Here is a 27,159-nt window from a genome sequence, read left to right on the forward strand (position 1 = left end):
AATAATCCCTTGTAATTAATTTTAATTATTAATTATTTATTTAATTAATTTTTAATTAATTTGTAATTTTTAATAATCCCTTGTAAGGGATTTTTTAATCCCTGTTCACTCTAGAATCCAAACTGATGATGAGTTCATGCATAGGCCTCTCCTTCCTGCAGGGAATGAGGCATGCAATCAACAAACTCTCAGTCTTTTGACGCTACACACATTCTTATATCACTAATATCTGTTTTAACTACACTAACCCACAGGCAAGCCAGACTGGTTTCCAGCTGTGCATTTGTCAGTGTTCAGTGATGCTCTGAGCCTTGGCATGAGCTGGCACCTGGTCTGCCAGTGCCTCAGCACTGTCAGCCCTGGGGGCTAGATCCTCATTTGGTGTAGCTCCTTTGAAATTAGTGGAGCTGTGCTGATTTACACCAGCTAAGAGTCTGCCCTGTGTGTTTATTTGAGAATCCAAGTATTTCTCCATGAATTTAAATATTTGTCTTTAGCTATAAAGATGGTATGGTGGTTATAATCGACATCAGCAGGAAAAGAGAAGTTGTTCATAGACTGAGAGGCCACGATGATGAAATTCACTCTCTGGCATGGTGCCCTGTGCCTGGTGAAGATGTGTTACGCAGTCGGCAAGAAGAGCTTCAAGGTAAATAAACGGTTAGGTGCTTTCAAAGTATCTTGTAGTTCATATGGCTATCCAGCTAGTAGCCAGATAAGTTCCTTATTTCATTAATAAAAATACACTAGTGTTAGGGAAAAAGGGTTTCCCTCCCTTCTAGGGTTGGGAGGGTAGCCTTTCCTGGGCTTCTGGTATTAGCCAAACAAACACAGAGTCAGGACTCTTAGATAAAATGAGGCACTTTAATGCTAGCAAGTACGACAGCTGAAGGGCTCACCAATTCCTACACCGAGGAATATGGCAAAGCCCAGAACAAAGAACATGGTAGAGCTTTTATAGCTTGGTTCAACATACTTTGTGATATCTCTTCCAGTTCAAACTGGTCAACCCCTGTTGGTCTGAGTCCTGAGGTATGAACATGGAGGCCCATCTGTATAAGGAATTCTTTCCCCAAACGGAGAGTACAGGTTACACATAGTTCAAATTCTTTCTACCCATAAACATAGGGAAAGGACAGATAAGCATAGAAAAAAGACAGAAGCCTAGCTGTACATGATTATAGGGTTGTTTTCTGGTTCTTTTCTTTATCACTAGCTGATCGAAGGCAGCCAAAGAGTTAAAAATAAAGTTTATCTGACACAGGGCAATGTAATTGCAGTTGTTAATATTTACAGCGCTGTATGTTTTTCATATGCTTTGCTATCATTTCAACACCATTTAATCTTCCCCTTGGAAGAAGGTGAGGTTCTAAATGGAGAGCTTATGCAGGAGGCAGCTGTAACGAAAGGCTGTTACCTGGCGTCAGGAAGCAAAGATCAGACCATCCGAATCTGGAGCTGTGCTAGAGGCAGGGGTAAGTCCAATGGACCTTTCTAGAGGAAATAATGCCAGTGCATGTGGCATGATAAGTCCACTCTCTGTCTGCTAGCCTGCTAGTTCAGCAATGTGATGATGATTCATTTGTATGTTAATAGTGTCTAGATGCTCAAATGTGATCAGGGCCCCATTGTGCTGTAATATGCTCTGCCCCTACTGTACTAAATCCCAGGTTTTGTTGTCAGTCTAGATACTTAGTTTCCTAGGCCACCCAGGGCTGGAGTAAGTGGCGGAAGGGGCACCCTCCTCCACCTCACAAAACATGTTTTACTGAAAGTAAAGAAATCCTGACCAGTTTTGGGGAATGGTGGCTCTGACCATCATTCGAGGGATTCCAAGAATTGAATCTAGAATGCAGAGGACTCCACTCTGAGGAACTCTCACAGTACATTGTAGATTTTAAAAGCAGGGGGACAGGCACTGACATACTGGGAAATTGTTAAAAATCAGTTGAAAGGACACATGGGGATGCACTTGGGGCTTTAGTCTGAGGCTTCGTGTTAGCAAGGCCTGGCAGCCTCTCAGAGGACTGCCTTGTGCTCAGTGGCCAGATTCTAATTAATCTCTTGATTCTGTAGGGGTGATGACCCTGAAGTTGCCCACTCTGAAGAGAAGAAGTGGAGGTGTTGACCCAGCTATTAAAGAGCGCATTTGGCTAACTGTTCACTGGCCCTCTGGCCATCCCACGGAGATTGTATCCAGCTGCTTTGGGTGAGCAGGTTTTACCAGCTTGGACACGTTTTACAGCTTTGGACATTTTAGTTGCTAGCCAAGAAAGCATTGAGTAGGAAACCCTGCCTCCTGCGTGCTGGGGAAGAAGTGATATTGGAACTAGTGTGGGGACAGGATTTTGGCCTTATCATGTGGGTTAACCTTTATAAGACTGGTTTCAGAGTAGCAGCCGTGTTAGTCTGTATTCGCAAAAAGAAAAGGAGTACTGTAGCACCTTAGAGACTAACAAATTTATTTGAGCATACATATTGGACACTACGGTGCTAATAAGCGATGGTCACATAACACCACCCTATACCGGAAACCTACTGACCGCTATTCCGACCTACATACCTCCAGCTTTCATCCAGACCACACCACATGATCCATTGTCTACAGCCACGCTCTACGATACAACCGCATTTGCTCCAACCCCTCAGACAACCCCTTATTCTTTTACGTAGAGACTGTCCAGTTTGACCAATGTACATGGCAGAGGGGCATTGCTGGCACATGGTGGCATATATCACATTGGTAGAGGTGCAGGTGAACAAGCCTCTGATAGTGTGGCTGATGTGATTAGGCTCTATGACGGTGTCCCCTGAGTAGATATGTGGACACAGTTGGCAACGGGCTTTGTTGCAAGGATAGGTTCCTGGGTTAGTGGTTCTGTTGTGTGGTATGTGGTTGCTGGTGAGTATTTGCTTCAGGTTAGGGGGTTGTCTGTAAGCAAGGACTGGCCTGTCTCCCAAGATTTGTGAGAGTGATGGGTCGTCCTTCAGGATAGGTTGTAGATCTTCGATGATGCGCTGGAGAGGTTTTAGTTGGGGGCTGAAAGTGATGGCTAGTGATGTTCTGTTATTTTCTTTGTTGGGCCTGTCCTGGAGTAGGTGACTTCTGGGTACTCTTCTGGCTCTGTCAATCTGTTTCTTCACTTCAGCAGGTGGGTACTGTAGTTGTAAGAATGCTTGATAGAGATCTTGTAGGTGTTTGTCTCTGTCTGAGGGGTTGGAGTGATCACTCTCCTTACAGTGTGTATGGTAACACCCATTGTTTCATGTTCTCTATGTATATAAATCTCCCCACTGTATTTTCCACTGAATGCATCCGGTGAAGTGAGCTGTAGCTCACGAAAGCTTATGCTCAGATAAATTTGTTAGTCTCTAAGGTGCCACTAGTACTCCTTTTCTTTTTATAAGATTGTAACTTCTGTGTTTCCTGGGACTTGTCCAAAGATCACTGCTAATGATACATGTTTGTCCATGAGATCTCTGAGGGAGAAAGCTGTGCGACTCACTTTAACTTTGGTTTGCCACAGGTCGGTGGGTGTACATATATGCGTAGAGCTATTTCTTATGCAGAGGAAAATAAAGTGTGCACTTTCCTTTCACAGAGGTGAGCTGCTGCTATGGGATTTGACCCAATCTGGGAAACGCAAATGGACGCTTCTGGGATCTTCTTCAGAAGGGCAAAATCACACAAGGATTGTGTTCAATTTATGTTCAGTGCAGGTGCACGGGAGAGAGCTACTTCTTTCCATTTCAATGGACAGGGATGTAAGAACCACTTGTCGTCATACAATAGCATAACAATATCTGAGACCGTTCGCTTCAGCTAAATCTGAATATCCCAAATTTTGCTCCTAAGAATTGGGTTGAGCTGGGGCAGGTTGTATGTATTTATGTTGTTGACTTACGAGCTCAGACTTTTATAACAATGAGGTTGATGAATCTCGCTCTCCCTCTGGGCTTGAGGGAGAAGTATTTAACAGTGGGACATGTCAATTTTTCTCTTTATATATACATTTCTCTCTTTGTTTTAACAAGACCCAGTTTCCTTGCTAAAATCACATATATTATCGCTGTAATATGTGGCTAGTAGAGACTAGATAATTTTAAAGTGCTGTCTTGACGGGTGCCTTTCTTAAAGGAGCTAAGAAGTCTGCAATTTTTGGAGAAGGGCCATGAGGATGAGTTAATTTATCCATATGGACTGCTCACCTTTAATGAATGGGCACTCTCTCACATGATACAGAGACGTCCCTATGTTGTGTACTTCTTAGAAGGGGGACCAGGCATCCTTGGTATAGTCTTAAATTTGACCCTTTCAGTATCTGTCTTGCTCAAGTTCTTTTTATTGCCATTGCATTACTAACTCATAGCCTTGGTGTTTCTTGTTTCCCAACTTTCTCCAGGTAAAGTGTTGGGACCTGATGACTTTAGATTGCTGCTGGACTCTGCCTTCTCTTGGGGGCTTTGTCTACAGCCTGGCCTTCTCCCCTGTGGACACAGGCTGCCTTGCGATAGGTGTTGGGGACAGCATGATCCGGGTGTGGAACACCTTGTCTCTGAGCAATACTTACGATGTGAAAACATTCTGGCAGGGCATCAAATCCAAGGTCACAGCTGTGAGTGCACTTCTAGTTCTCTTTTCTCTTGCATTTTGTTTCCTGCTGTTTGTTACAGTTCAGGGCAATTGCACCTGTATTCTCCCTTTGTGGGCCAGCAAGGACACCCACTTTAAGCTTCCAGCTCCTAGCCATCACCTCTCTTGAGCAGAGACCCACATCTCACTTCCTCCTGATTAGGGATTTTAAGGCTGCATCGCTCCCTGCCTACACCGGGATATCCCCAGCAAGCTAGACAGCATAAAAAGGACAGTGTCTGTGCTTTGCTTGCTTTCCGAGGGCTGTGATCAGTGTGTTGCCTGCAGGTATAAGTTACCCCACAGCTCCTTCTAATCAAGCACATGTATTGGTACGGTAAAAAACATTCTATAGAAAACATATTGTAACAGTAAAAGGGCCTACACACTTGCTGGAAAGCTTATCAGAGGTCATCCCCAATTCCAACCTCAGGCTCCGGTAGGTTTTAGTCCATCAAAGCCCATAACTGGGTTTTCCCTGTGGTTATAAGTTCATCTATCTTAAATCCAGAACCAGAACAGAGATTGGGCAAATCAACCATTTCTTTATGCAGCTCGGGGCTTTTGATTTTGGCCTTCTGTAACAGCTAATCAGCAGATAACTGCCCTCTTCTCTGGGCATAGCTTCAAAAGGCTGGGTTTTTGCATTTGCATTAACATCTCCCTGGGGATTCCCCATGAAATCTACTTCACACTTACTGTCCCAAAAGTCCATACTTGTCTGGCACGTTTTCAGTTTAGTCTTTTGAACTCTCAGGTTTTATATCTGTCATATCTCCCCACCCCGAGGATTTACATACAATCCTGGCCCACAATAATACATAAACTTAATATAAAATGATCTTTCAAGTCTATTGCTGGAAATTGCCCATATCTGTCACACTTACTCATTTATCCCTCCCTTCTGGAAAATGTTTTATCCAGCTAATAGATACATAAAGGCAGTATATTGCCCAGGTTCTCACGTGTGGATTCATTTGCAAGCAGCATATTTCTTCGTGTCTAGAGACAGAATTCTAGACACTGATGCAGCTACAGGTGCCTGTGTGAGATGTAGGGAAAAACTGACAAAGGTCCATTTATATAGCATTGTATTTCTGGCCGTTTTTTCCCCATTGTCATCTTCTAACTCTGTCGCTAGGCTTTCCTTTCACAGCAGGGTGCCAAGGCATAGTTAACTGCGGTTATAGTTCAACCACAGCTTAGCAAGAGGTACCTGCTCTGTGGTGAGTGTTAGGGTCACTGATGGCAAGATAACGGTATATGTCTTCAGTAGAAACTGCTTTTGCCACTCTGAGCATTCTAATGCCTCCAGCTCTGTTTCTCCCAACCCACGATAAACGGAGAGGGAGCCTTGCATATTCTCAACAAGAGATCAGTTTAAGTGTCTAGCTGGTGGGCCTCGTAGCAAGGGGTTGATCTATTAAGGATGGTGCTACCTCCCCAATTTCAAGATTTTCCTTTTTTTTTTTTTTTTCTAGATAATCCCTGGAAAAAATGCACTAGGGGATAGGAATTAGCCATATGCCTGTATGGTTGTTTGACCTTTTATTACTATTTTGTTTGCAGTTATCCTGGCATCCGACGAAAGAAGGCTGCTTAGCCTTTGGAACAGATGATGGAAAGGTTGGCATGTATGACACCTACTCCAGCAAGTAAGAAACTAGTTTTCAAGTTGATCGGTGTTTTGATGAGCAAATTATAGTTGCTACAGTGATGGGAATAATGGAACCTTCTTAAACTCCTGGGCAGTTTGAAATGACACTTTAACTTCTTACTTATTGTGATGCTTCTAGTGATGATTTTTCCATTGCATGCATTCAATAGCATTAGATAAAGATAATAAGTATCACTGCCAAGGCTGAAACTCAAGCCTTTCCTACTCAATGTACATTGACTGTCTTCTCTGTTGCAGTGTCCTTATCTTAGGCAAGCTATTGCTCAGAGAGTAGGATTAAATTACAAGTAGCTGTAGAGCATAGTTGGTTGGATTTGGGGTGTGTCCATCTTGCCAGTATCTACCGGCTGTGCCTAGTAGCTGCTGATGTAAGTTTGCTCCAATTGCCCAACCAAATATCACTTATGGGTGCAGACCAGGCATAGAAAATTTCAGCCAGAACTTTCCAGGGAACTAGGAGCATGTGCAAATGTGGCATACAAGAAAAGTCCTGCTATAATCTTAACTTTAGCAAGCAGTGTAGCTGAGGATGCAATTGTGAGGTGTGCTGCTGGTTGCATTTCTGCTTTTTGGCCTGTTGAACTGCTGCTTGTCCATTTTCACTCATGGCCATTGTGCTTTGAGCTTTCTCTGTATGTGAGATTTGTCTGGGGATGTTCACTACACCTCTCTGAAATCTGACTTATTTTGCTCTTCCCTGCTCCTCTCCCTATCTAGCATCAAAAATAGGCCGCCTCAGATCTCCAGCACCTATCACAAGAAGACTGTGTACACGTTAGCCTGGGGCCCTCCGATTCCCCCTCTTTCTTTCGGTGAGTCTTGGAACCATACTATAGCAAACTGGAAGTCCTTTCACTTGTGGAGGATGTGGATGCTGTGGAGATGGCCCTCCTGCTGAGACGGTGTGCACTGGTATGATGCCTGTGCCCTTGGAGATTTTTTAATAGATTCATTCTCAAGAAGGAATGAACCAATAGTGACATATACACATAGACCCTGCAGTCATCACTGAGGATCAAACCTAGGACCTGTAGCACCAAACTCACCAGCCCGTACCACTTGAGCTAGACGAGCAAATGAGTTGACTCTTGTTAAATAACAAGCTCTTAATGTTGCTCAGGGCCAGCCACTAGAGGGAGGTAAACCCCATGCACAGTCAGTGTGTTAAGAGAAGTAAACATCTAGTATTGAAAGTGGCCCTTTTAATGGGTTATAGCAGGAGAATCTCTTACTGCCAAATCACATATGACTCTTTCAATCAGAGGTTGTATTTTTGTTGGGAGCAATTACCCCTACTTAGGTCTGTGTAGGAAAAGGCTATATTTAGCTTTTATCTCTGTTGTATAGGAGGCGATGGTGACAGGCCCTCTGTAACATTATACAGCTGTGCAGGGGAAGGTATTGTCTTACAGCACAATCCTTGGAAGCTTAATGGAGAGGCAAATGACATCAATAAAGTCATCAGAGACACTAATTCAATCAAAGTGAGTATAATTCTTTATGGGTCATGGAGTAGAAATTACTTGCATGTTAACATTCCATCCCTGTTTTTTCTTTTCTGTCCTGCTGATGAATCTATAGCAAATAAAATAAAGCATCTGAAATCCTTAATCTTCCTAGATGCATTTCAGAGACATTTAAAGCATCTAAATACATACACTTTTGCCCCTGAAGAAGTTCTTTCTCTTTCATTAAGGCAAGACAGCAGATCTTCTCTCACAATAAAGCTATCACTAATTGTTTTTCTGTTTTTGTAATTTATTTCTTGTTTTCAGAGAAGTACTTGTTTTTCTAAAATTAATACTTGGTTCGTATAGTGCTTTTCATCTTCAAAGCATTCGAGACATTAATTAAAATCCACAATGCCCCTCTGAAGCTGGCAAACAAGTATCCTTAATACTGTTCTACGGATCAGGAAACCAAGGCAAAGCACTTGAAGCACAGCTCTGCGATTAAAATGTGAAGCTGTTAGCTCTAGGTCCTGTACTCAGACCACACCTCAGTCTCATTTCTGCATTCAACTTCCTTGTGAACTGAGGGAGAGTTTTGCAGAGGCACAAATGGCAGTTAAGACTCGAACATCTGAAAATCTCCCCCAAATATCTTGGCTGAGATCACATAGTGAATGAAAGAGGGTCAGCCACCTGAGAACTCAAAATGCTCCTAGTCCTTTGCTCTCATCATTGGACCTATTAGATCACTACCTCTCTGAGTGCAGTTTACTAATTTTTTTTAATGAAATGCTGTTACAATAAGGTTACTAAGCACTGTGGAGAAGTTCATCTCAAACCATACTGCAGCGGGAGCAGAGTAGGCTAATGTAAGTGATCAGACCTGGGAAGAGGGGTGGTTAATTATGCCTTGGCAAAACAAAGAAGTAAACACAGTGGGCTACTTCCTCACTTGGTATAAATCAGCAAAGCTCCTTTGACGACTTGGAGCGTTGCTGACATACACCAGCTGAGGCTCTCGTCTAGTCTTTCAGACCAAAAGCATCATTAGAGATAAAAGGGGGGAAATCCATGCCCAACAGGAAACAACAAGCATCTTAAATTGAGAATTACCAATAATGTAGGTCTGGATTGGGGGAATTGTAACAATAGTTAAATTCTTTATAAACTCGAAATAGCAGTTATGAGTTTGTTCACAAAGGCTGGGATTTTCAGTGGGGTTAGGTGCCCAGATCCCACTGGATCCCAGAGAAACTTCCTTTGAGATTTTTAGAGTCTGAACTGATAACCCTGAGTCACCATTTCCTGCAGCAATTAGTCCTGCTATTAATAGGACCTATTTTATCATCACTCAAGCACACATCTCTGTTACAAAATATGCTCTGGAAATCAGACATTGGGGATTCTCTTTTTATGGTCTTTTTCTAATTGCAAACTCCCAAGTTGACTACTGGTTTAATTCTCTTGAATTTCATGGAAGGAAAGGGTTTGCAGCAGTTACTGCTAACAGCTCTGTGTTTTTTCTTTGGTATGTTTTCTTTCTTCAGTACAAATTGCCTGCACGCACTGAGATCAGCTGGAAACCAGATGGCAAAATGTTGGCTCTTGGTAACGAAGATGGGTATGTTTTCTTTAAGGCCTAGGTTAATGCTAATGTCATATATGCAATCAACAGCTGATTACGTCAATTCATCTAGAGTCAGCATAGTGACTGCTCTGGTTTATCTCTGACCTTCAGCCCTGTCAGTGTATCTGAGGGAGGAGGAATTTCTTGTTTTCATGTCAGTGAAACAGTTAGCTCTACCTGGAACCAGTTATGCTGGAGGGCAGGTGCTTCCAGCATGGCACTGCTCGTGCACCTCAGTCCTGATTGGTAATATTCTCTACCGTCCCAGAGCTGGGTCTCTCATGAGCGCACACAACCCATCATTCCACTGTGTATGTTGATTTTTACAAGTGACTGATAAGGTTCAGGATGCTTATTTTCACCTGTGACTTAAGCCAGGATTTGAGACAAGTTTATGGAGGTGAAAATCTCATTAATTTCTTGAACCACTCCAAGTCACATTCTGTCATTATACCCTGTTAATGTGCAATAACAACAGAATATTCACATTATGGATGAAACATATATCCTTTAGCAAATCCCAGTTTTCCCTAATTTCTCATGTTGTGTTTTTTGTTTGTTTTAATTTCAGATCAATTGAAATATTTCAGGCTCCTACCTTAAAATTGCTCTGCACCATCCAGCAACATCATAAACTGATTAATGCTATTCGCTGGCATCATGAGCACGGGACCCAGCCAGAGCTGAGCTACATGATAGCTTCAGGCTCAATCAATGCCATCATTTATGTGCATAATCTAAAGAGTGTCATAGGTAACTGCCTGGGCTTATACTTTCAGATGTTGCAGGAATGTGATCCCCCCCCCCCTTTCTGTATTTTCCTTTCCTTACACTCCCTAGGGAGCTCTGTGACTGAGTTTCACTCCTTGACTCCAAAGGGAGTTGATTTTGTTCTTTTCCTCACCTTTTTAACAACAATTAGTTGTTTTGGGGTCCCATTCTCATGTTTGCTTCCCCAGGCAGCAGGGCTTGGGACTGTTGGCAGGGACTGCATGCATAAGCCCTGAATGAGGAGAGGCACCTTGTATCTCATCAGGGATCCTTCCCAGGCCTGCGTAAGGAGCAGAGTTGATAGGCAGCTGGCAACAAGGTTCCTATGGGGTGTAGTACACCCCTCTGATGGCAGGGGGCTCGCTTGTTTCAGTTCTCTGAAAAAGTTGCCTTTTGCTTGTGTCTTGAAATACATGAAAAAAAGGCAGAGAAATCTGAGACACGTTGAACCGTGAGAAATCTCAGCTTAAAAAGAGCTCGCATGTGTCACAGTGCTGCTCCTTTACAACGTGCACGGAATGCGAGGAACCTGTGAGTTGCAATATGGGGAGATGTGAATTAGTGTGATTATGGTATGAATGCAGCCAATAGAAGGCAACTTTATTTTGCTTAGTCCTTTGTGCACACCCTCTCCCAAAGCTCTTGACGACAGAGGTCACTAATAAACCAGTGTTGAACGTTGTAAGCCAAGCTTTCAGTACACAGGGTTGGGGTGCATGTGCAGGGATTCACCTACATCTGCACGTGCAGTTTTGTCCACTGCTTTGTTCAGACAAAGAAAGGCATGCCCCAGGGCTCCTTGCCAACTGTGAGTGTGGCCTGATGTGACAATTTCCATTCTGTTGGAGTGACTTGTCCTCCCAGCCTTACCTGACCTCCATTGTTTGCTTTCAGAGAGCTCTTCAAAAACTCCTGCGATGCTAACAGAGCCTTTTCGAACTCTGGTGGGGCACACAGCTAAAATCACCAGTCTGGCCTGGAGCCCGCACCATGAGGGGAGATTAGTATCTGCTTGCTATGATGGCACGGCACAGGTATGGTTATGGAACCACTTACTATTACATTTCTTTTGCTTTCTAATCCTCCTTCCTCTGCAATGTTTTTAAGTCTGAGTTGACAGCAGAGTATGTGGGGATGACTCCTTTGCCAGATAAACAGTGGTATTGCTGAAAACTTCTCTGCGATAGAAATCTGCCGAAAAGGACAGCATGATTTTCCTCTACAGGATAAAATTGTAAAGTGATAGATTCCTTTGCTTCTTTTGCAGCACCAGAGATGAATGGTGTGGAGAAAGTGAACAAGGAAATGTTATATAAAGGGATAAATAACACAAGGACCATGGTCACCCAAAGAAAAAATTAATAGGCAGCAGTTTTAAAACAAACAGAAGGAAGTACTTCTTAACACAACTCACAGTCAACCTGTGGAACTCATTGCCAGGGGATATTGTGAAGGCCAAAAATATACCGCGATTCAAAAAGAATTAGATACATTCATGGAGGATAGGTCCAGCAATGGCTATTAGCCAAAATATAGTCATGGATGCAAACCCTGTACTCTGGGTGTCTGTAAACTTCTGACTGCCAGAAGCTGGGACTGGATGACAGGAAATGGATCACTTGCTAATTGCCCTTTTCTGTTCATTTCCTCTGAAGCATCTGGCACCAGCAACTGTTGGATACTGGGCTAAATGGACAATAGGTCTGACTCAATATGGCTGTTCTTATGTGTGTTTTTGGTTGGAAGAGAAAATGAAACAGTACAAGTAGTAAGGACTTCCTAATGATGCCTCTGGCACTGAAATAATTGCGTAGAATGACAATGCAGAGAACTGCACGCAACATTTTGGAGAAAGTAGACATCTAGGACTGGTTGGAAATTGATATTTTAAAATTTATTTTCTTCACAAGTTGGAACAGTCAAAATATCAAAATTTTCTGTGGAGTGAAAATTTCTAAAAATATTGATTGAGAAATGTAGAAACTAGACATTTCAACATTCCAGAATCAGAATATTTTATTTCAGTTTGTTGAACCGAATTGAAACATTTATTTTTGTCTTGAATCAATATTAATCGAGTTCTCATAAGCTGCTGCTGTGCCTTTTTGGAAATTGTAGTTCCAGTGCCTACATGTGCCCAGGCTCCTCTGGGCTGCACTCCCTGGCTGAATTACATCTTCCATGATAAGGAGGACTTGTGGCACCTTAGAGACTAACCAACTTAAATTGCTCAAATAAATTGGTTAGTCTCTAAGGTGCCACAAGTACTCCTTTTCTTTTTGCGAATACAGACTAACACGGCTGCTACTCTGAAACCTATCTTCCTTGATGCATCATGGCAGTTTGAGCAGAGGGAAGACTGCTGTGGATTGCGTGATAAATGTCAGACAAAGTTAAACCAAAATGTTTCGATTTGTTCAACCTGACCCCACATGGAATATTTTGCTTAAATTTTCAAACATTTCTGGCAAAACCTGAATTTTTTTATGAAAAATTTTAACTAAATGGGAACTGCATTTTCCACTAGAAAAAAATATTCATTGGACAGTTCCCATCCAGCTCCGTAGAAATTCTGCAATGGAAATGCAGAACTTGGCGCTATCTTCTTATCGATCAGTACTGCGCAACTTACTTATGGGAAAATATTCACACTACACTGATTCTACATTAAGAAAATCACCACCATGATGCCTTAAAGATTAACTAAAACATCTTTAGTGATCTTTAGCCCATGTGATGAAGAAAAGATTTTGTTTACAAACATTCCTATTTTAGAGTCAAATATTTGAACATCATCTCCCTTTCACTTACTTGTCAGATTTTGGACCTAAAGAGGAAAGAGAGAGACAGAGACACACACGCACAAAACTATCTCTGTTTTAGATGTAGGTGATCACATCTCTCAACAGAAGGAAAGTGCAGAATCCTGGCCTGAGAGCAAGGGAATGGGTTTTCGTAGTCTGATCATGCAGTCAAAGTCTGAGTTTACACTGTGGATAACAAGCTTTGATCTTAAATTTCAAAACACATCCAGTTTCAAGTCTGCAATGCTTTGCATAGAGTGAGACATCTCTAACAAATAAAGGCTTCTTAATTTGCCATCCAGCCTTCTGAAGGTATCCTCAGTTTTGACACTGAAACTTTTCAGATGTGTTGTGTTTTGAATTATTAGACTCAATCACTTAATCCTATTAGAGAACTCCTTAGCTCTAGGGTTCTTTATGGGGTCTTTTTCATATCTATTAAAGGATATTCTGTTGTACAATGTTTCTGGACACTGCTTAATAGTTGCTGTGTTTTAAAGCCATAAGTGACTGCATTTCAGTAGTGGTAAACTGATTCACAGCTTCAGTTGATTGGGTCTTTCATCAGCACTTTTGGATCCTTCAGGATGAAAGATGTCACATGAATGTACAATTGTTATCAGTAGCAACAAAAGGGACTATTCAGAAACTCCTTCTATGTGTTGGGTTTGGGTTACTGGTTCTTGAAACATACTAGACTACTTTGGAGACCTCTCAATGTAAAGCTGCTGGTGATGGGTGAAGATGATGATACAGAACATTAAAGGAGTATCAGACTTGTTTAGATATTTGGTTTCCCTAAAAAAGGGCTTTTGTTTTTAGGTGTGGGATGTTCTGAAGGAGGAGCCACTGTGCAATTATCGAGGGCACCGGGGCCGGCTGCTTTGTGTTCAATGGTCACCAGTGGATCCAGATTCTGTTTATACAGGAGCAGATGACTTTTGTGTTCATAAATGGCTAACCTCAAAGCAGGAGTATACCCGGCCCCCTCAAGGTCAGTCTACCTGAGCAGAGGATTCTGTACTGGGGAGGTGTGGGGATAGGAGTAATGAAATAGACAGTGGTAATGTTTGTTCTAAATTCAAATCTGCCCTTTAGTTCTTAGGCAGATCCTCCGTGTCCAGGATCAAGTGGAGCTGTAGATGAGACCTCCAGTGTTATAGTCTAGGAAGTTAAGCCAAAATGGGAGCTCTGATCTCCAGAGGTGACATGCTAATATCTAAGCAGATTGCTCTCTCTTAGACATAATTATTGCAATCTTTTCCAGGCAAAAAGAGCGCAGACTTGGAGAAAAAAAGGAGCTCTCAACCCAAACCCAAAGCTAAGAAGAAGAAAAAGCCCGTGGGGAAGGTTCCAGCAAAGCAGGATGTGAGCGACACAGTGAATGGAGAAGAGCTTATAGACAATTTGTTAGATGAGAATGGGATATCAGACCATGAGGAAGAAAAGGAAGCGCAGGAGTTCTCTGACAAGGTCTCCCTGGCAGGTAATTACCAGTCCCAAGATTGTCTTAGTTAATGGAAGAGACTTAGTAGCCTGGAGAGCTAAGTTGAGATCATAGTCATGAAATAGCATGCCCATGGACCAAATTCTCCTATGTGCCTGGGACAGCTGGAGAAGAGAGGGTGACTTTGTGCCACATTCATGCCCCTCTCAAGTGATCCTGGAATCAGCCAAGTTCTGGTTTCTCCCTTGACCAAACTTGGAGCAGCTTTTGCAGATTCCTTCTAGATTACTGATTTCAGTTAATACTTCAAGCACAAGAAGTTAAACCTACATTGGAACCAAGCTGCTCAACCTGTCACTGACACTACATTAAACCTTGACACTACATCTTTTAATGTCTTTGGCTCGTCCATAGCTTCTTGTTTCTTTCATTCATTTAATCCCACAGTTTCCAAGGAGCTCCCTTTGCATCCACGTGTTTGTTCTGTATCTGACCTGCCAAAACCTTTCACGAATCATAAAACCACTCCTGTGAAAAAGGATCACCCTAAAGAGAAACCAGGTTGGTACATTTCATGCACAAGTGTCATGACACAGATTGGGTTTCAGGGACCAGACAGAGCCACCACACTTTGAGGCTTGTTTCCTGTAAAAGAGCAGCATCCCATATTAATGTTACATCAGCTAAGCAATGTCTGGAGAGAGAGCTCTCAGAGCTATTCATCATATTAGTTCAAACTACTTTTGGTTTAACTGACCCGCCAAGCAGGAAAAATGGCTAAGTTTAGTGTGATATGTGAATGTCTCAGTACATATAGTTGCTATCTTCAGTATAAACCGGGAACATATAGTTGCTATCTTCAGTATAAACTGGGAGGTAGAAAAACATTTGGTTTGTGCATAGTGATTAGTATTCATAAGGCAGAAATACCCTAAAACAGGTGTCTGTGGTGCTTAGACACAGTTTCTAGAGCACCCTAAGTTTCCATTTCTTACTGTGTCATAAGTTGGTTTCTTTTGTGGGAGGGAGAAACTGGTTATGGCTAGTGCTGAAACTATGCAACAATGCCTAAAATGTGACTAACTTAATTCCAGTCCCTGATGCCTCTGTGAAGAAGAGAAAACCTCGGTCTATCCTACCTCTCAGCACATCTATGGACCAGAGGTCGAAAGACGAATTGCATCAGGACTGCTTGAGGCTGGCTACATGTCTAAGATCCAAAGGTACAGGAGATGAGCTGCAGCTTCCTCTTCCTGCTCAGCTAGGGCATCCCCCTACCTCACCCAACCCCAGAAGCATTTTGGCCAAGATTTTCACAAATGGGTGTCAAAGATAGGGCTCCTGGATCCATATCGAGGCACCTAAATATGGCTTTTGGAAATGAACTTTAAGAATCGCCTTGTGAAAATCTTGGGCCATTACATAGAAATGGGTGAACAAATCTTGTTTTATCCTTCCCATAACGCTTCATTCTTCTGCCATTGTGGCCACTTTTTGAGGCTGGGGGATTGGAATACCCTTACCAATACTGGGCACATTCTAATCTGGGGTCTAAACAGTGTAGGGTGGGATAAAATTTTATACCCGTAGGCATGAAAATTCATGACTTTGGCTTTCCCCCTTAACCTAGTCTGTGTTTGTGTTACAGATTATATTATTTATAGCAAACTCAAATATTTATTGATTCATAGCAATGGATTAGTGTCAAACACAAGACTATCACTTCATTGCAGGAGAAGTTGGGCTCTGAGGGAGATGTCTGTTCACACAATGATTTCCTTAGATGCAAAGGGCACAAATCAAAATACTAACTGAACTTGGGTTTGGATAAATATTCTTGCTCCACCCTGAAGGTCCTTTAAATCGGATATAGATGTGGTGTGCATATGAGAACCAATTCGATCTGTTTTGTATACAGGACAGGGAGCAGAAGCTACCTTCAAAAATACTTATAGCAGATAAAGTGGAGTGTAATTATACAATGGATTTAAAGGTCTTTTTCTCCTTTCCGCCCCCTGTTCCCTGGTTGCTCCTGGTTATGTTCACTGCATGTAGATAGCTCTTACTCTCTCTTTATTTTCTCTCTGGTAGGCCTGAGTGAGGGTTTGGCCCCAGACTCAGGGGATCACGTTCATTTGGGGATGTTTACAGATAGAGCTGCACTGTACAGGATGATGGAGGTGGAAGGTAAGTGGGATAATGAATCAGGTTTGAATCATTTCTGATTGTTTCCATTATCCTCCATATATAGAGAGAGACCTGAATCTTGTTTAATTGTGAATTTAATGTCCATTAAAACAAGGGTGCAAGAACACTGGCTGGAGCCAGACATGGTGCCTGGATGAAGGCCTTGTGCTTGCGTCTCTCAAATGCAGACCTCTGTTTTAGCCCTGGGTGAACGCACTTTCCCCCCTGTGCGGCGTAGCACTATTGCAGTCATGCTGGTATCGAACCAAGAGGCGTGTTTGTTTTAAATAGGAAAAAGCCACTTGGAGAATGGGCAGTCGGAGTTGTTTCAGCAGCTAATGTTGTGGAAAGGAGATCTGAACGGCACCCTCCAGTCAGCTGCTGAGCGGGGAGAGCTGACAGACCAGCTGGTAGCAATGTCACCCATGGGTATGTTCTGCCGACATGCAAGCAAACGGGTTTAGCTCTTAAGGGTATCCTAGTGTTAGTTGTGCAGGACCCAGAAGCAGGTCTTGTTCTATAACACTGTGCTAACAATACCTGGATACAAAACAGACAGAAATCCACACAGACAATCTCTGGGACTAGGGGAGGAGGGAAGAGTGCCCAGTGGATTCCTTCTGGGTTCCCAGACAGGGCAGTCCTCTTACTTCCAAGCACAAAAACGAATTGTCCTCTGACATGTGATGGTCCTTTCAGTCATTTGATTTTTGTTTAAATAAACTTGTAAGAACTGATCCTGGTACCATCTAGCCCCTTGGTCGCTTCCAAACCTGTTCCCTGTCCCGTTGCTTAGATGACTCAATTTAGAAGGCTTAAAACATAACGAGCTATCCTAAGGCAGAAAAGGTGGGTATGTGCAGAAGTCACTGAATTTAGAAGTCAGTTTTACAGGGAATCCTTCCTAAGTGTAAGTCCTTGTCGTTAGCTGTGCTACCTTCTGTATTGCAGCTGGCTATCGGGCCTGGGTGTGGACAGTAGAAGTTTTCGCGAAACAGCTGTGCTTTCAGGAACAGTATGTCAAGGCTGCCTCCCATCTCCTCTCCATTCACAAAGTGTACGAGGCTGTGGAGCTACTGAAAACGAACCATTTTTACAGGTCACTACCCTGGACCATTTTGACTGTTTTTAATGCAAATGGAATGGTCTGACTGTTGTCAATTTCACTTCTTGGCTCTGATGTACTAGTATGGTACTGTAATATCTGAATCACAGACACTGCGGTGGATTATTTAAAAGGATCTAGTCAACTTAAAAATCAGACTTCTGTCTGAATTTATTTAACTACTGCTACAGGTAACTCCTAAGATCAATGTAACTGAAAAGGATTAGAGAAAATATATATTAATTTCTTTCTTTTGTGAATTTGGCAGTACTTTGCTTTCAGTCAGTCCCACTTTTTCCCTGGTATAGCCAGTCAGTTTTTTTCTTTTGTTTGCTTGACTGAGAAAACATTTTACAAAATAGAGAAAAAGACAAAATCATAATACTTAGTGGGCAAGGGGACTCGGGCAGGTTTTGTATGTGAAAATACTGTTTAGTTTACTGGATTTCAAAGTGGTGTTCCTTTTTTAAATTAAATAGGATGCAGTGAAATAACAATGAGTGGAAACATTCTCATTACCATTAGTTACTGTAAACAAGATACATATTTTTAAATAAACTTTCCCCCTAGGCACACTGCATTGCATAGCTAGCCAGGTGTGTTAGCATTTTTTGGTTTCCTCAGAAGCATCAGGTATTTGCAGCTACTGGAGGTGGAATTCCGTAATTAATTGAACCAATAGCTTGATCAATTGAGATAAGTCTCTCCTACATCTTGGGCCTAAAATACTTGAGCTAGTTTCCTTTTGAAACCCCAGGGAGACTGCTGCGGTGAAAGGAGTGGGCCTAAGTGTGTGGTCTTGTATGCAGGTAATATTTTAAACTGGACTCTCTCATAAGAGTTTCTCTTGTTTGCCTCAGGGAAGCGATTGTAATTGCCAAGGCCAGGTTGCGTCCAGAAGATCCAGTCCTGAAGGATCTCTACACCTGCTGGGCAGCAATACTGGAAAAAGATGGTCATTATTCCACGGCAGCCAAATGGTAGGTGCCAGCAAAAAGGGAACAACATTGTCTTACTGGCTAAAAGACAGAACATTCCTAGCTCTTCTTGAGAGACTATTCTAAACATAATTGCTGAGTTTTTTGAGAAATTGACTGTTGGTTTTGGACCAACTTCTGTTGGTGAAAAAGGCAGGCGTTCGAGCTCCACAGAGCTCTTCTTCAGGTCAGGGGAAAGTACGGGGAGAGTCACAGCTAAATACAAGGTGGAAGAGATTGTTAAGCATCAGGAGTTAACATGTGTTGCAAGAGACCATTCAAAATTTAGTTGGCATTTTGCAGTTATAGGGCATAAGTGGGTTACAGACTTGTAATGAGCCATAAATCCAGTGTCTCTGTTGAGGCCATGGTTTCTGGTGACTAATGACATGGCCCTGATTACCTTAGTGTCTGAGCACCTCAGTCTGTATCCTCACAACACGCCTTTGAGGTAGGGAAGTGCTGTTAACTCCATTTTACAGACGGGGAACTGAGGCACTACTCCTACAGCGCAGGTTGAGGCTGCTGCAATAAGGAGTGGGAAAATGACATCTTAATACTAACCTGTTGCTAATTAGTTTTCATCTCTCTCTTTAGTTACCTGGGGGCTGCCTCTCCCTATGATGCAGTTAAAGTGCTGGCAAAAAAGGGGGATGTGGCATCCCTTAAAACGGCTGCGGAGCTGGCTCAGATAGTTGGAGAAAAGGATCTGGCGACAACATTTTCTTTCAGATGTGCTCAGGAGCTGCTATCGGCCAGGAATTGGGTGGGGGCACAGGAGGTCCTTCAGCAACAGGAAAGCTTATTGGTGAGGTTGCTTATCCCTATAGCAACAGGCTCCTTCCAGATACAGACCCATTTAGCAACCATTCGCCTTGCATTAGAACAGCCTCCAGATACTGCTATGATCCAGCTGAAGACTCCCTTTGGGGTTCTTCCTGACTGAAAGGTTTTGCCCGAGGTTTATTTCTGTAGCTCTGTGTATGTGATACTTTGCAGAGATAAGCAAAGTATCCCTGTCATTGGTAGTTTGCAATCTAAGCTAGACAGGTATGCATGAGGATATCTTAACATGGAGGAGTGAAAGGGAGAGAGATGCCAAAACACACGAAGGGGGAAGAACTGGACCCTGGGAGAGCATATGTGTCTTTTTTAAGTTATGCATTACCATTGTTGAATTGTCCTGTGACTTTTTAAAAAAAAATATACAGCTAAGATCAGGTGCTGCAGTGGGGTCACTCTACCAAAGCAGAGGTCAGCAGTGGGAAGAATATGTAGCTCAATATCTTCGTAAAAGATACACACTAGCTCAAGCCAAGCCTTAATACAGGAATTAGTGGGCGAAATTCTCTGGCCTGAGTTCTGGAGGAGGGCAGACTATATGATCATAGGGGTCCCCTTCTGGCCTATAAATATCATCCCACAGTAGCTATGTCTGGAGCACGGAACTTGTGAAACAAGATTTCACTGAACTTACTTGTCAAGGGGGTTTATTCAATCTACTCTCGTATCGTTGAAGGTTTTTCTTTATCTTCGGATTTAGCAACCGTTCAGCACATTCTTCCATTTCGCTTGCAGGGACAAAGACTAGTTTTCTGCCTTAACGAATTGCTGTGCAAATGCCTTAGCAAAAGGAATCCAACTGAACGGAAAAGCTGCTCCCTGCCCTGCTACCACAGCTGGGTTGTGAGGAACCAGGACTCTTTCCTGGAGATGGTGAGCGAGGTGTGGCGGAGCGTGTTTGGTGTGAATACCACTGAACAGACCAAGACTGTATTTGAGCAGCTGCACAGTATTGAGTATCCTCCTGCCACCAGCAACACACATCCCAAACAGGTAATTTATCTAGAATCTGTGTGTACTAACACTCACACCTCTGAAAATGGGGACAGGATGAGGTAATAGAATAGAACCTTGGTTTTACTAATGCTGATCTTATGACCGAGCAGTGATATGAACCATTTTTCCCAAGGCTGGGGGGAGGGACGAATCAGACAATGAAAATGATGTCTATGAAAAACAAGTCTTCCCGTTCCAGTGCCTTCATTGCTGTGGTGTGAAGGGCAAGAAGAAAGTGAGGCAGTGCCCCGTACTGCACCTTGTGCAACAGACGTACTGTAATTTTGAGATGTTCCTTTTTATTAAGTTGTTGATTTTTATGAAATCCTCAATCTCCAGTAGGGAAAATAGGGGTTCTACTGTAATGCAAACACAACTGTAACTATAGGGCTGGGGTCACAACAACACTAATCATTCACTGTGTGGCAGACTGGATTGGTTCCCACGACCAGGTTGATGGTTCAAGACCGTATAAAGAGATGTTAGGAGGGGAAGAGTGCTCTTAGGGTTGAAGTACTAGACTGAGACCCAAGAGATCTCAGTTCAGTGTCCAGCTCTGCTCCAGGCTCCGTGTGACTTTGGATGAGTTACTTAACCACTCTATACTCCCGTTTCCCCAGCTGTAGAATAGGGTGCATGCTTGCCATTGTAAAGCCTATAGTCCTGCTTGTCACTCTGAAGTGCTTTGACCTCCTCAGCTGAAAGAGGATATGTACATTGTAGCAGAGTTAAGTGGGGCAGATGTTAAAGTTGGCTGGGGTTAAGTGATGTGTTTTGAGGGACTCTACTGACTTCCTTTCAAAATGAAAACAACCTGCAAGCCTTGCATATGGCTGCACTTCTGTTATCCTGAAGACCCCTTCGTGGCTTGCAACAAAACTCTTAACAAGGACTCTGCTGTTTCCTTTAGCTCCTGTTCCATATCTCCCATGATCTGACCCTAGCAGCGCTGAGCCATGAGACAGCTTCATGGGATGAGGCAGTGAAGGCTATTCTTGGAGCTGTGACCCGCAGCTATGATGCCGGGAACTTTATTCTTATGCAAGAAATCTGCAATCTCCTCCTTCCCAAAGGTAAATCTCCTCCTTCATTTTTCTGGCGTTGTGAGCAGCTCTTCAGTGCGGGATCTTCATAAACTCCAGTCCACTCAGTGGGCTTTGGAGTTCTACTAAGATCTAGCAAAGAATGAGACATTCCCATCAGCACATCCACGCTCACACTAGTTAGGTTAAAACATTATGTAAGGGAGATATAAGATGTAAACCAACCACTAACTGCCTAGGGTTAGGAAGAAACTTCCCCTATGACACGGTTAATCCATCATTGTCCTCTGCAGAGTTACTTACATCTTCCTCTGAAGCATCTGGTACTGCCTGAGCAGGATACTGGCTAAATTGACCCCAGGGGTGATCTGCTACGGCAATGCCTATTGTATAAATTAGCTTCCAAAACATTGGAAGTTGTGGGGTCTCTGTAAATGTTAGGAAGCTGTCCCTATCTGCTCACTTCACTTTGAAGCTAACTCCAGAGTGAATCTGGACCGCTGTATAGCTTTGCAAAATATGTGCATTGGGCAGTTCTATGTATAGTTTTGGAGAAACCCTTTTAACACGGCTTTTTTCAATCCCCTTTCAGGCTGTGATCATCTGAGAGACAATCTGGACAGCACAAACACTCAGAGCATGGCAGCTTACAGAAGTTTAGAGGGCTTTGTGGCTTATGGGCTGCTGTATGATCTATGGTGGAACCTACCCAAGGATTCCCTTGTCTCAGAACAGGCTGTGCTGGATTCTGTGCCATGTCCTAGTGAGCAGACAGCTGTTGACCAGAGCCATCTCACACCTGTCTCTTCCCCTGAAGAAACTGCTAATCAAACTGCAGCCGAGCTGGAAGGAAACCTACCCAGTGCAGACCATAACAGTAGGACAGAAAGCAACACAACAGCTAGCTTAAGTGATTTGGAGGAGAAGCAGTTGAAATTGAATGGCTATAAAATGCTCCTTTCCGAAGTGCATGCTGCTTTGCAGAGCACCCAGAAGGACGTATCTGAGGTCCAGCAGACGTTGGCAGACATGATCCGCCAGCACCAGAGAAACAACCTCCAGGAAAGCGTAAAAGATGGCGCGCAGGAAAGCAAGATGCATGTGAGCTCCGAGATTGAATCGGACAGGCTGGTGTCCCCAACCATCCAGAGCCAGTGGTAGGTTTCAAAACAGCGAGGTGCTGAGTGAGATCAGATTCTGCTTTCTCAGTTTGCAGTTGCTCTGGCCTCCAGCTTAATTCACTCACTGTACGAATCCTGAGAAACTAAAATCACTGAAGCTGTTCACAGGCCATTTCAAAAACTTGAACAAATGAGAATTCACATCCGATGGCAAAGGATTGTCGGAGATCTCCGAACTGAACTGCCACACTCCCAAGCTTACTGTAGATGAATAAATGCCCTTAAAATATACAATGCCTTAATGCTGCCTAGCTTAAGCAATGCATTAGGAGGGTGGGAGAATGGAAAGGGCATGCTGGGTAGAAGAATTTCTGTCTCTTTTGGTGCATGATTTGTTTGGCCTTTGTCATTCAAGAGTTGTACGTGGCCATGTTTGGTTTAGTTCACCCGTCTGCCCTGCTTTGAGGGTGGGGACAGTACACTTAGGTAAAGCAATTATTGTAACGTGTTATATTCTCTTGACAGTAAAGCAGCAGCAAAGGAACCAGTGTCCCTGCCTGAGCTGATAAAACAGCTTACAGAGGCAAACCAGAAGCTGGCAGAATTTCCGGAGAGTTTAAAGGTAAGGTTTAAAGTGGGGTAGTACTGGTCAGTAAGATGACAGTCTTTGGTGCTTGCTAATAAGGTGGTTTCTTGGCCAAAGAAGATAGCACTTCAAGGGCTATGCTACCATTGCGCTCTCCAGTTCTGCCAGTTAACGGCCTCTGACTTCTGTGCACCAGGGAAGCAGCAGTCTAGATTTAGGCTTGCCCAAGTGTTTCATCACTGCACTATCTGATGTCGGTAGAGGGGCAAAGTGCTGCTTTTTGCCTGGATATACTTGTTTGTGCCACTTTAAAGAGACAAGTACTCCATCATGTCTGGACAGGAGAAACCACTTCACTGCAGTCCAAAAATGAATGATAGACACATCGCAGCTTGCCATTGGCTCTAGTCACAACACAAAAGTTGCATTGAGAGAGTTTGGTTGGTTACAGTCATCATCTCGTTGGTTAGACTGTTTGCACTAAACCTGAGAAAAGTTTCCTGGGCCACACAACATGAGTAGCTTCCCTAGTTGGGTGAGGTGTTGTAGACTGTTGTGATGTAATTTTCCTCCTCAAAACATGACGTCTTCAGTGTAGTTAGAAGGTCTTTGAGGAGTCTTCTCACTAGCTAGAACTTTGAACTACACTCCTGTGTGACTCTTTCATGTACTTTTAAAATATTCCTTACAAGTTATGGTGATTATGTAAGAGCATAAGACCAGTCATACTGAGTCAGAGGAATGGTCCGTCTAGCCCAGTATCCTGTCTTTGACAGAGGCCAGTGCCAGATGCTTCAGAGGGAATGAACAGAACAGGGCAATTATTGAGTGATCAATTCCCTGTTGTCCAGCCCCAGCTTCTGGCAGTCAGAGGTTTAGGGACAACCAGAGCATGGGGTTGTGTCCCTGACCATGTTGGCTAATAGCTCTTGATGGACCGATCTTCCATGAACGTATTTTTTTTTTCTTTTGAACCCAGTAATACTTCTGGCCTTCACAGCATCCCCTGGCAAGGTGTTCCATAGGTTGACTGGGCGTTGTGTGAAAAAGTATTTCCTTTTGTTTGTTTTAAACATGCTGCCTATTGACTTCATTGGGTGACTCCTGGTTCTTGTGTTAAGTGAAAGAGTAAATAACACTTACTTACTTTCTCCACACCAAAAAGAAAAGGAGTACTTGTGGCACCTTAGAGACTAACCAATTTATTTGAGCATGAGCTTTCGTGAGCTACAGCTCACTTCATCGGATGCATACTGTGGAAACTGCAGCAGACTTTATATACACACAGAGATCATAAAACAATACCTCCTCCCACCCCACTGTCCTGCTGGTAATAGCTTATCTAAAGTGATCATCAAGTTGGGCCATTTCCAGCACAAATCCAGGTTTTTTCCACACCATTCATAATTTTAAGATCTCTATCCTATCCCCCCATATTTGTCTCTTACTAAGATGAACAGTCCCACTTTTTTTAATCTCTCCTCACATGAAAGCTGTTCCATACCCCTAATCTTTTTTGTTGCCCTTCTCTGTACTTTTCCCAATTCTAATATATCTATTTTCAGGTGGGGTGATCAGAACCACATGCAGTATTCAAGGTGTAGACATACCATGAATTTATGTGGAGGCATGATGTTTTTTGTCTTATTATCTATCCCCTTCCTAATGCTTCCTCACATTCCGTTAGCATTTTTGACTGCCACTGCACGTTGAGCAGATGTTTTCAGAGAACTATCCCCAATGACTCCAAGAGCTCTTTCTTGAGTGGTAACAGCTCATGTACACCTCATCGTTTTGTATGTATAGTTGGGATTATATTTTCCATTGTGCATTACTTTGCATTTAGCAACACTGAATTTCATCTGCTGTTTTGTCACCCAGTTTTGTGAGATCCCTTTTTATGTTTTTCAGTCAGCTTTGGACTTAACTATCTTGAGTAATTTTGTTTTGTTTGCAAACTTTGCTACCTCACTGTTTACCCTTTTTTCCAGATCATTTCTGAGTATGCTGGACGGCACTGGTCCCAGTTCAGATCCTTTAGGGACCCTACTATTTACCTCTCTCCACTGTGAGAACTTATCATTTATTCCTACCCATTGTTTATCTTTTTAACCAATTACTGATCCATTGAGAGGACCTTCCTCTCATCCTGTGGCAGCTTATTTTGATGAAGAGCATTTGGTGATGGACCTTGTCAAAGGCTTTTTGAAAGTCCAGGTACACTATATCCACGGAATCACATTTGTTGACACCCTCAAAGAATTCTAATAGACTGATGAGACATGATTTCCCTTTACAAAAGCCATGCTGATACCCTGTTCATCTGGGTGTCTGATAATTCTGTTCTCTTCTTTAGTTTCAACCAGTTTGCCTGGTACTGAAGTTAGGCTTACCGGCCTGTAATTGCCAGGATTGCCTTTGGAGCCTTTTTTTTAATATCAGCGCTACATTCGCTATCTGCCAGTCACCTGGCACACAAGCTGATTCAAGCGATAGGATACATACTCCAGTTAGTAGTTCTGCAATTTCATATTTGAGATCCTTCAGAACTATTAAGTGAATACCATCTGGTCGTGGTGGCGTACTGCTGTTCAGTTTATCAGTTTGTTCCAGAATGACTTCTATTGATACCTCACTCTGACAGATTTGTCACCTAAAAAGACTGGTTCAGGTGTGGGAATCTCTCTCCTATCCTCTGCAGTGAAGATCGATGCAGAAAAGCTAAATGAATGATCTGCAATGTCTCCCTTGAGTGCTCCGTTAGCACCTCAATTGTCCAGTGGCCCCATTGATTGTTTGGGAGGCTGCCTGCTTCTGATGTACTTACAAAAACAGCAAGTTTTTTTTTGTTGTCTTTTGTTGGTTGCTCTTCAGATTCTTTTTTGATCTCCCTAATTATACTTTTACAGTTGACTTGCCAGAGTTTTTGCGCCTTTCTATTTTCCTCAGTAGGATTTGACTTCCATTTTTTAAAAACTGTTGTTTTGTCTCTAACTTCCTCTTTTACTGTTTTAGCCATGGTGGCTTTTTTTTTTCCTGTCCTCTTACTGGTTTTTTGTTTCTTTTAATTTGGAGTATACATGTAGTTTGAGCCTCCATCATGGTGTTTTTAAAAGGTTTCCATACAGCTTGCAGGCATTTCACTCTTGTGACTGTTCCTGTTACTTTCTGTTGAACCAGCCTACTCATTGTGCAGTTTCCCTTTTTGAAGTAAAGTGTTACTGGAGTTGGGTTTTTTTGGTATTTTCCTCCCTCTGAGGATGTTACATTTAATTACATTATGGTCGCTATTATCGAACTGCTCAACTATATTCACCCCTTGGACCAGATTCTGTGCGCCGCTTAAGGCTGAACCAAGAATTCTCTCTCCAAGATTAGCTGCTCCAAGAAGCAGTCACTGAAGATGTCTAGAAATTTTATCTCTGCTTCCCATCCTCAGGTGACATGTTCCAGTCAATAGGGGGTTAGTTGAAATCCCCCATTATTATTGGAGTTTTTTGTTTGTGTAGCTTCTCTAATCTCCCTGAGCATTTCACAGTCATTACCAACCACCTGACCAGGATGGTGATTGCATATTGCTACTGCTCTGTTCTTCCTATTCAACCAAGGAATTTCTATCCTTAGAGATTCTATGGTACTGCTTGATTCATTTAAGATTTTTACTATATTTGACTCTTTCACAGATAGTGCCCTTCCCCACGAGCACGACCTACTCTCATTCCTGTATATTTGGTACCCTGGTATTACCATGTCCTATTCATCATCATCATTCTACCACGTTTCTGTGATGCCTGTTCTATCAATATCTTCATTTAGTACAAAGAACTTGAGTTCACCCATCTTTGTATTTAGACTTCTTGCATTTGTAGACAAGCACTTATAAAATCTGT

The 27,159-nt window shown here is 42.7% G+C and overlaps 1 protein-coding gene across 1 annotated transcript in view; it reads left to right on the forward strand.

Moving 5' to 3' along the window:
- GEMIN5 (gem nuclear organelle associated protein 5) overlaps positions 1 to 27,159 on the forward strand; it is a 34,304-nt gene that overhangs the window by 5,541 nt on the left and 1,604 nt on the right. The window contains exons 4-27 of the mRNA XM_048860795.2: positions 498 to 649; positions 1,359 to 1,475; positions 2,077 to 2,209; positions 3,603 to 3,765; positions 4,404 to 4,616; positions 6,203 to 6,288; positions 7,029 to 7,123; positions 7,659 to 7,795; positions 9,310 to 9,383; positions 9,961 to 10,142; positions 11,055 to 11,194; positions 13,787 to 13,958; positions 14,232 to 14,450; positions 14,859 to 14,972; positions 15,506 to 15,634; positions 16,503 to 16,598; positions 16,890 to 17,027; positions 17,550 to 17,697; positions 18,564 to 18,683; positions 19,278 to 19,488; positions 20,259 to 20,516; positions 21,430 to 21,592; positions 22,155 to 22,719; positions 23,209 to 23,305. Coding sequence (XP_048716752.2) covers positions 498 to 649; positions 1,359 to 1,475; positions 2,077 to 2,209; positions 3,603 to 3,765; positions 4,404 to 4,616; positions 6,203 to 6,288; positions 7,029 to 7,123; positions 7,659 to 7,795; positions 9,310 to 9,383; positions 9,961 to 10,142; positions 11,055 to 11,194; positions 13,787 to 13,958; positions 14,232 to 14,450; positions 14,859 to 14,972; positions 15,506 to 15,634; positions 16,503 to 16,598; positions 16,890 to 17,027; positions 17,550 to 17,697; positions 18,564 to 18,683; positions 19,278 to 19,488; positions 20,259 to 20,516; positions 21,430 to 21,592; positions 22,155 to 22,719; positions 23,209 to 23,305 — 3,922 coding nt within the window. The remainder of the gene's footprint in view (positions 1 to 497; positions 650 to 1,358; positions 1,476 to 2,076; positions 2,210 to 3,602; positions 3,766 to 4,403; positions 4,617 to 6,202; positions 6,289 to 7,028; positions 7,124 to 7,658; positions 7,796 to 9,309; positions 9,384 to 9,960; positions 10,143 to 11,054; positions 11,195 to 13,786; positions 13,959 to 14,231; positions 14,451 to 14,858; positions 14,973 to 15,505; positions 15,635 to 16,502; positions 16,599 to 16,889; positions 17,028 to 17,549; positions 17,698 to 18,563; positions 18,684 to 19,277; positions 19,489 to 20,258; positions 20,517 to 21,429; positions 21,593 to 22,154; positions 22,720 to 23,208; positions 23,306 to 27,159) is intronic.

This window comes from Caretta caretta, chromosome 8 (assembly GCF_965140235.1).
Source record: "Caretta caretta isolate rCarCar2 chromosome 8, rCarCar1.hap1, whole genome shotgun sequence".
Lineage (NCBI taxonomy): Eukaryota > Metazoa > Chordata > Testudines > Cheloniidae > Caretta > Caretta caretta.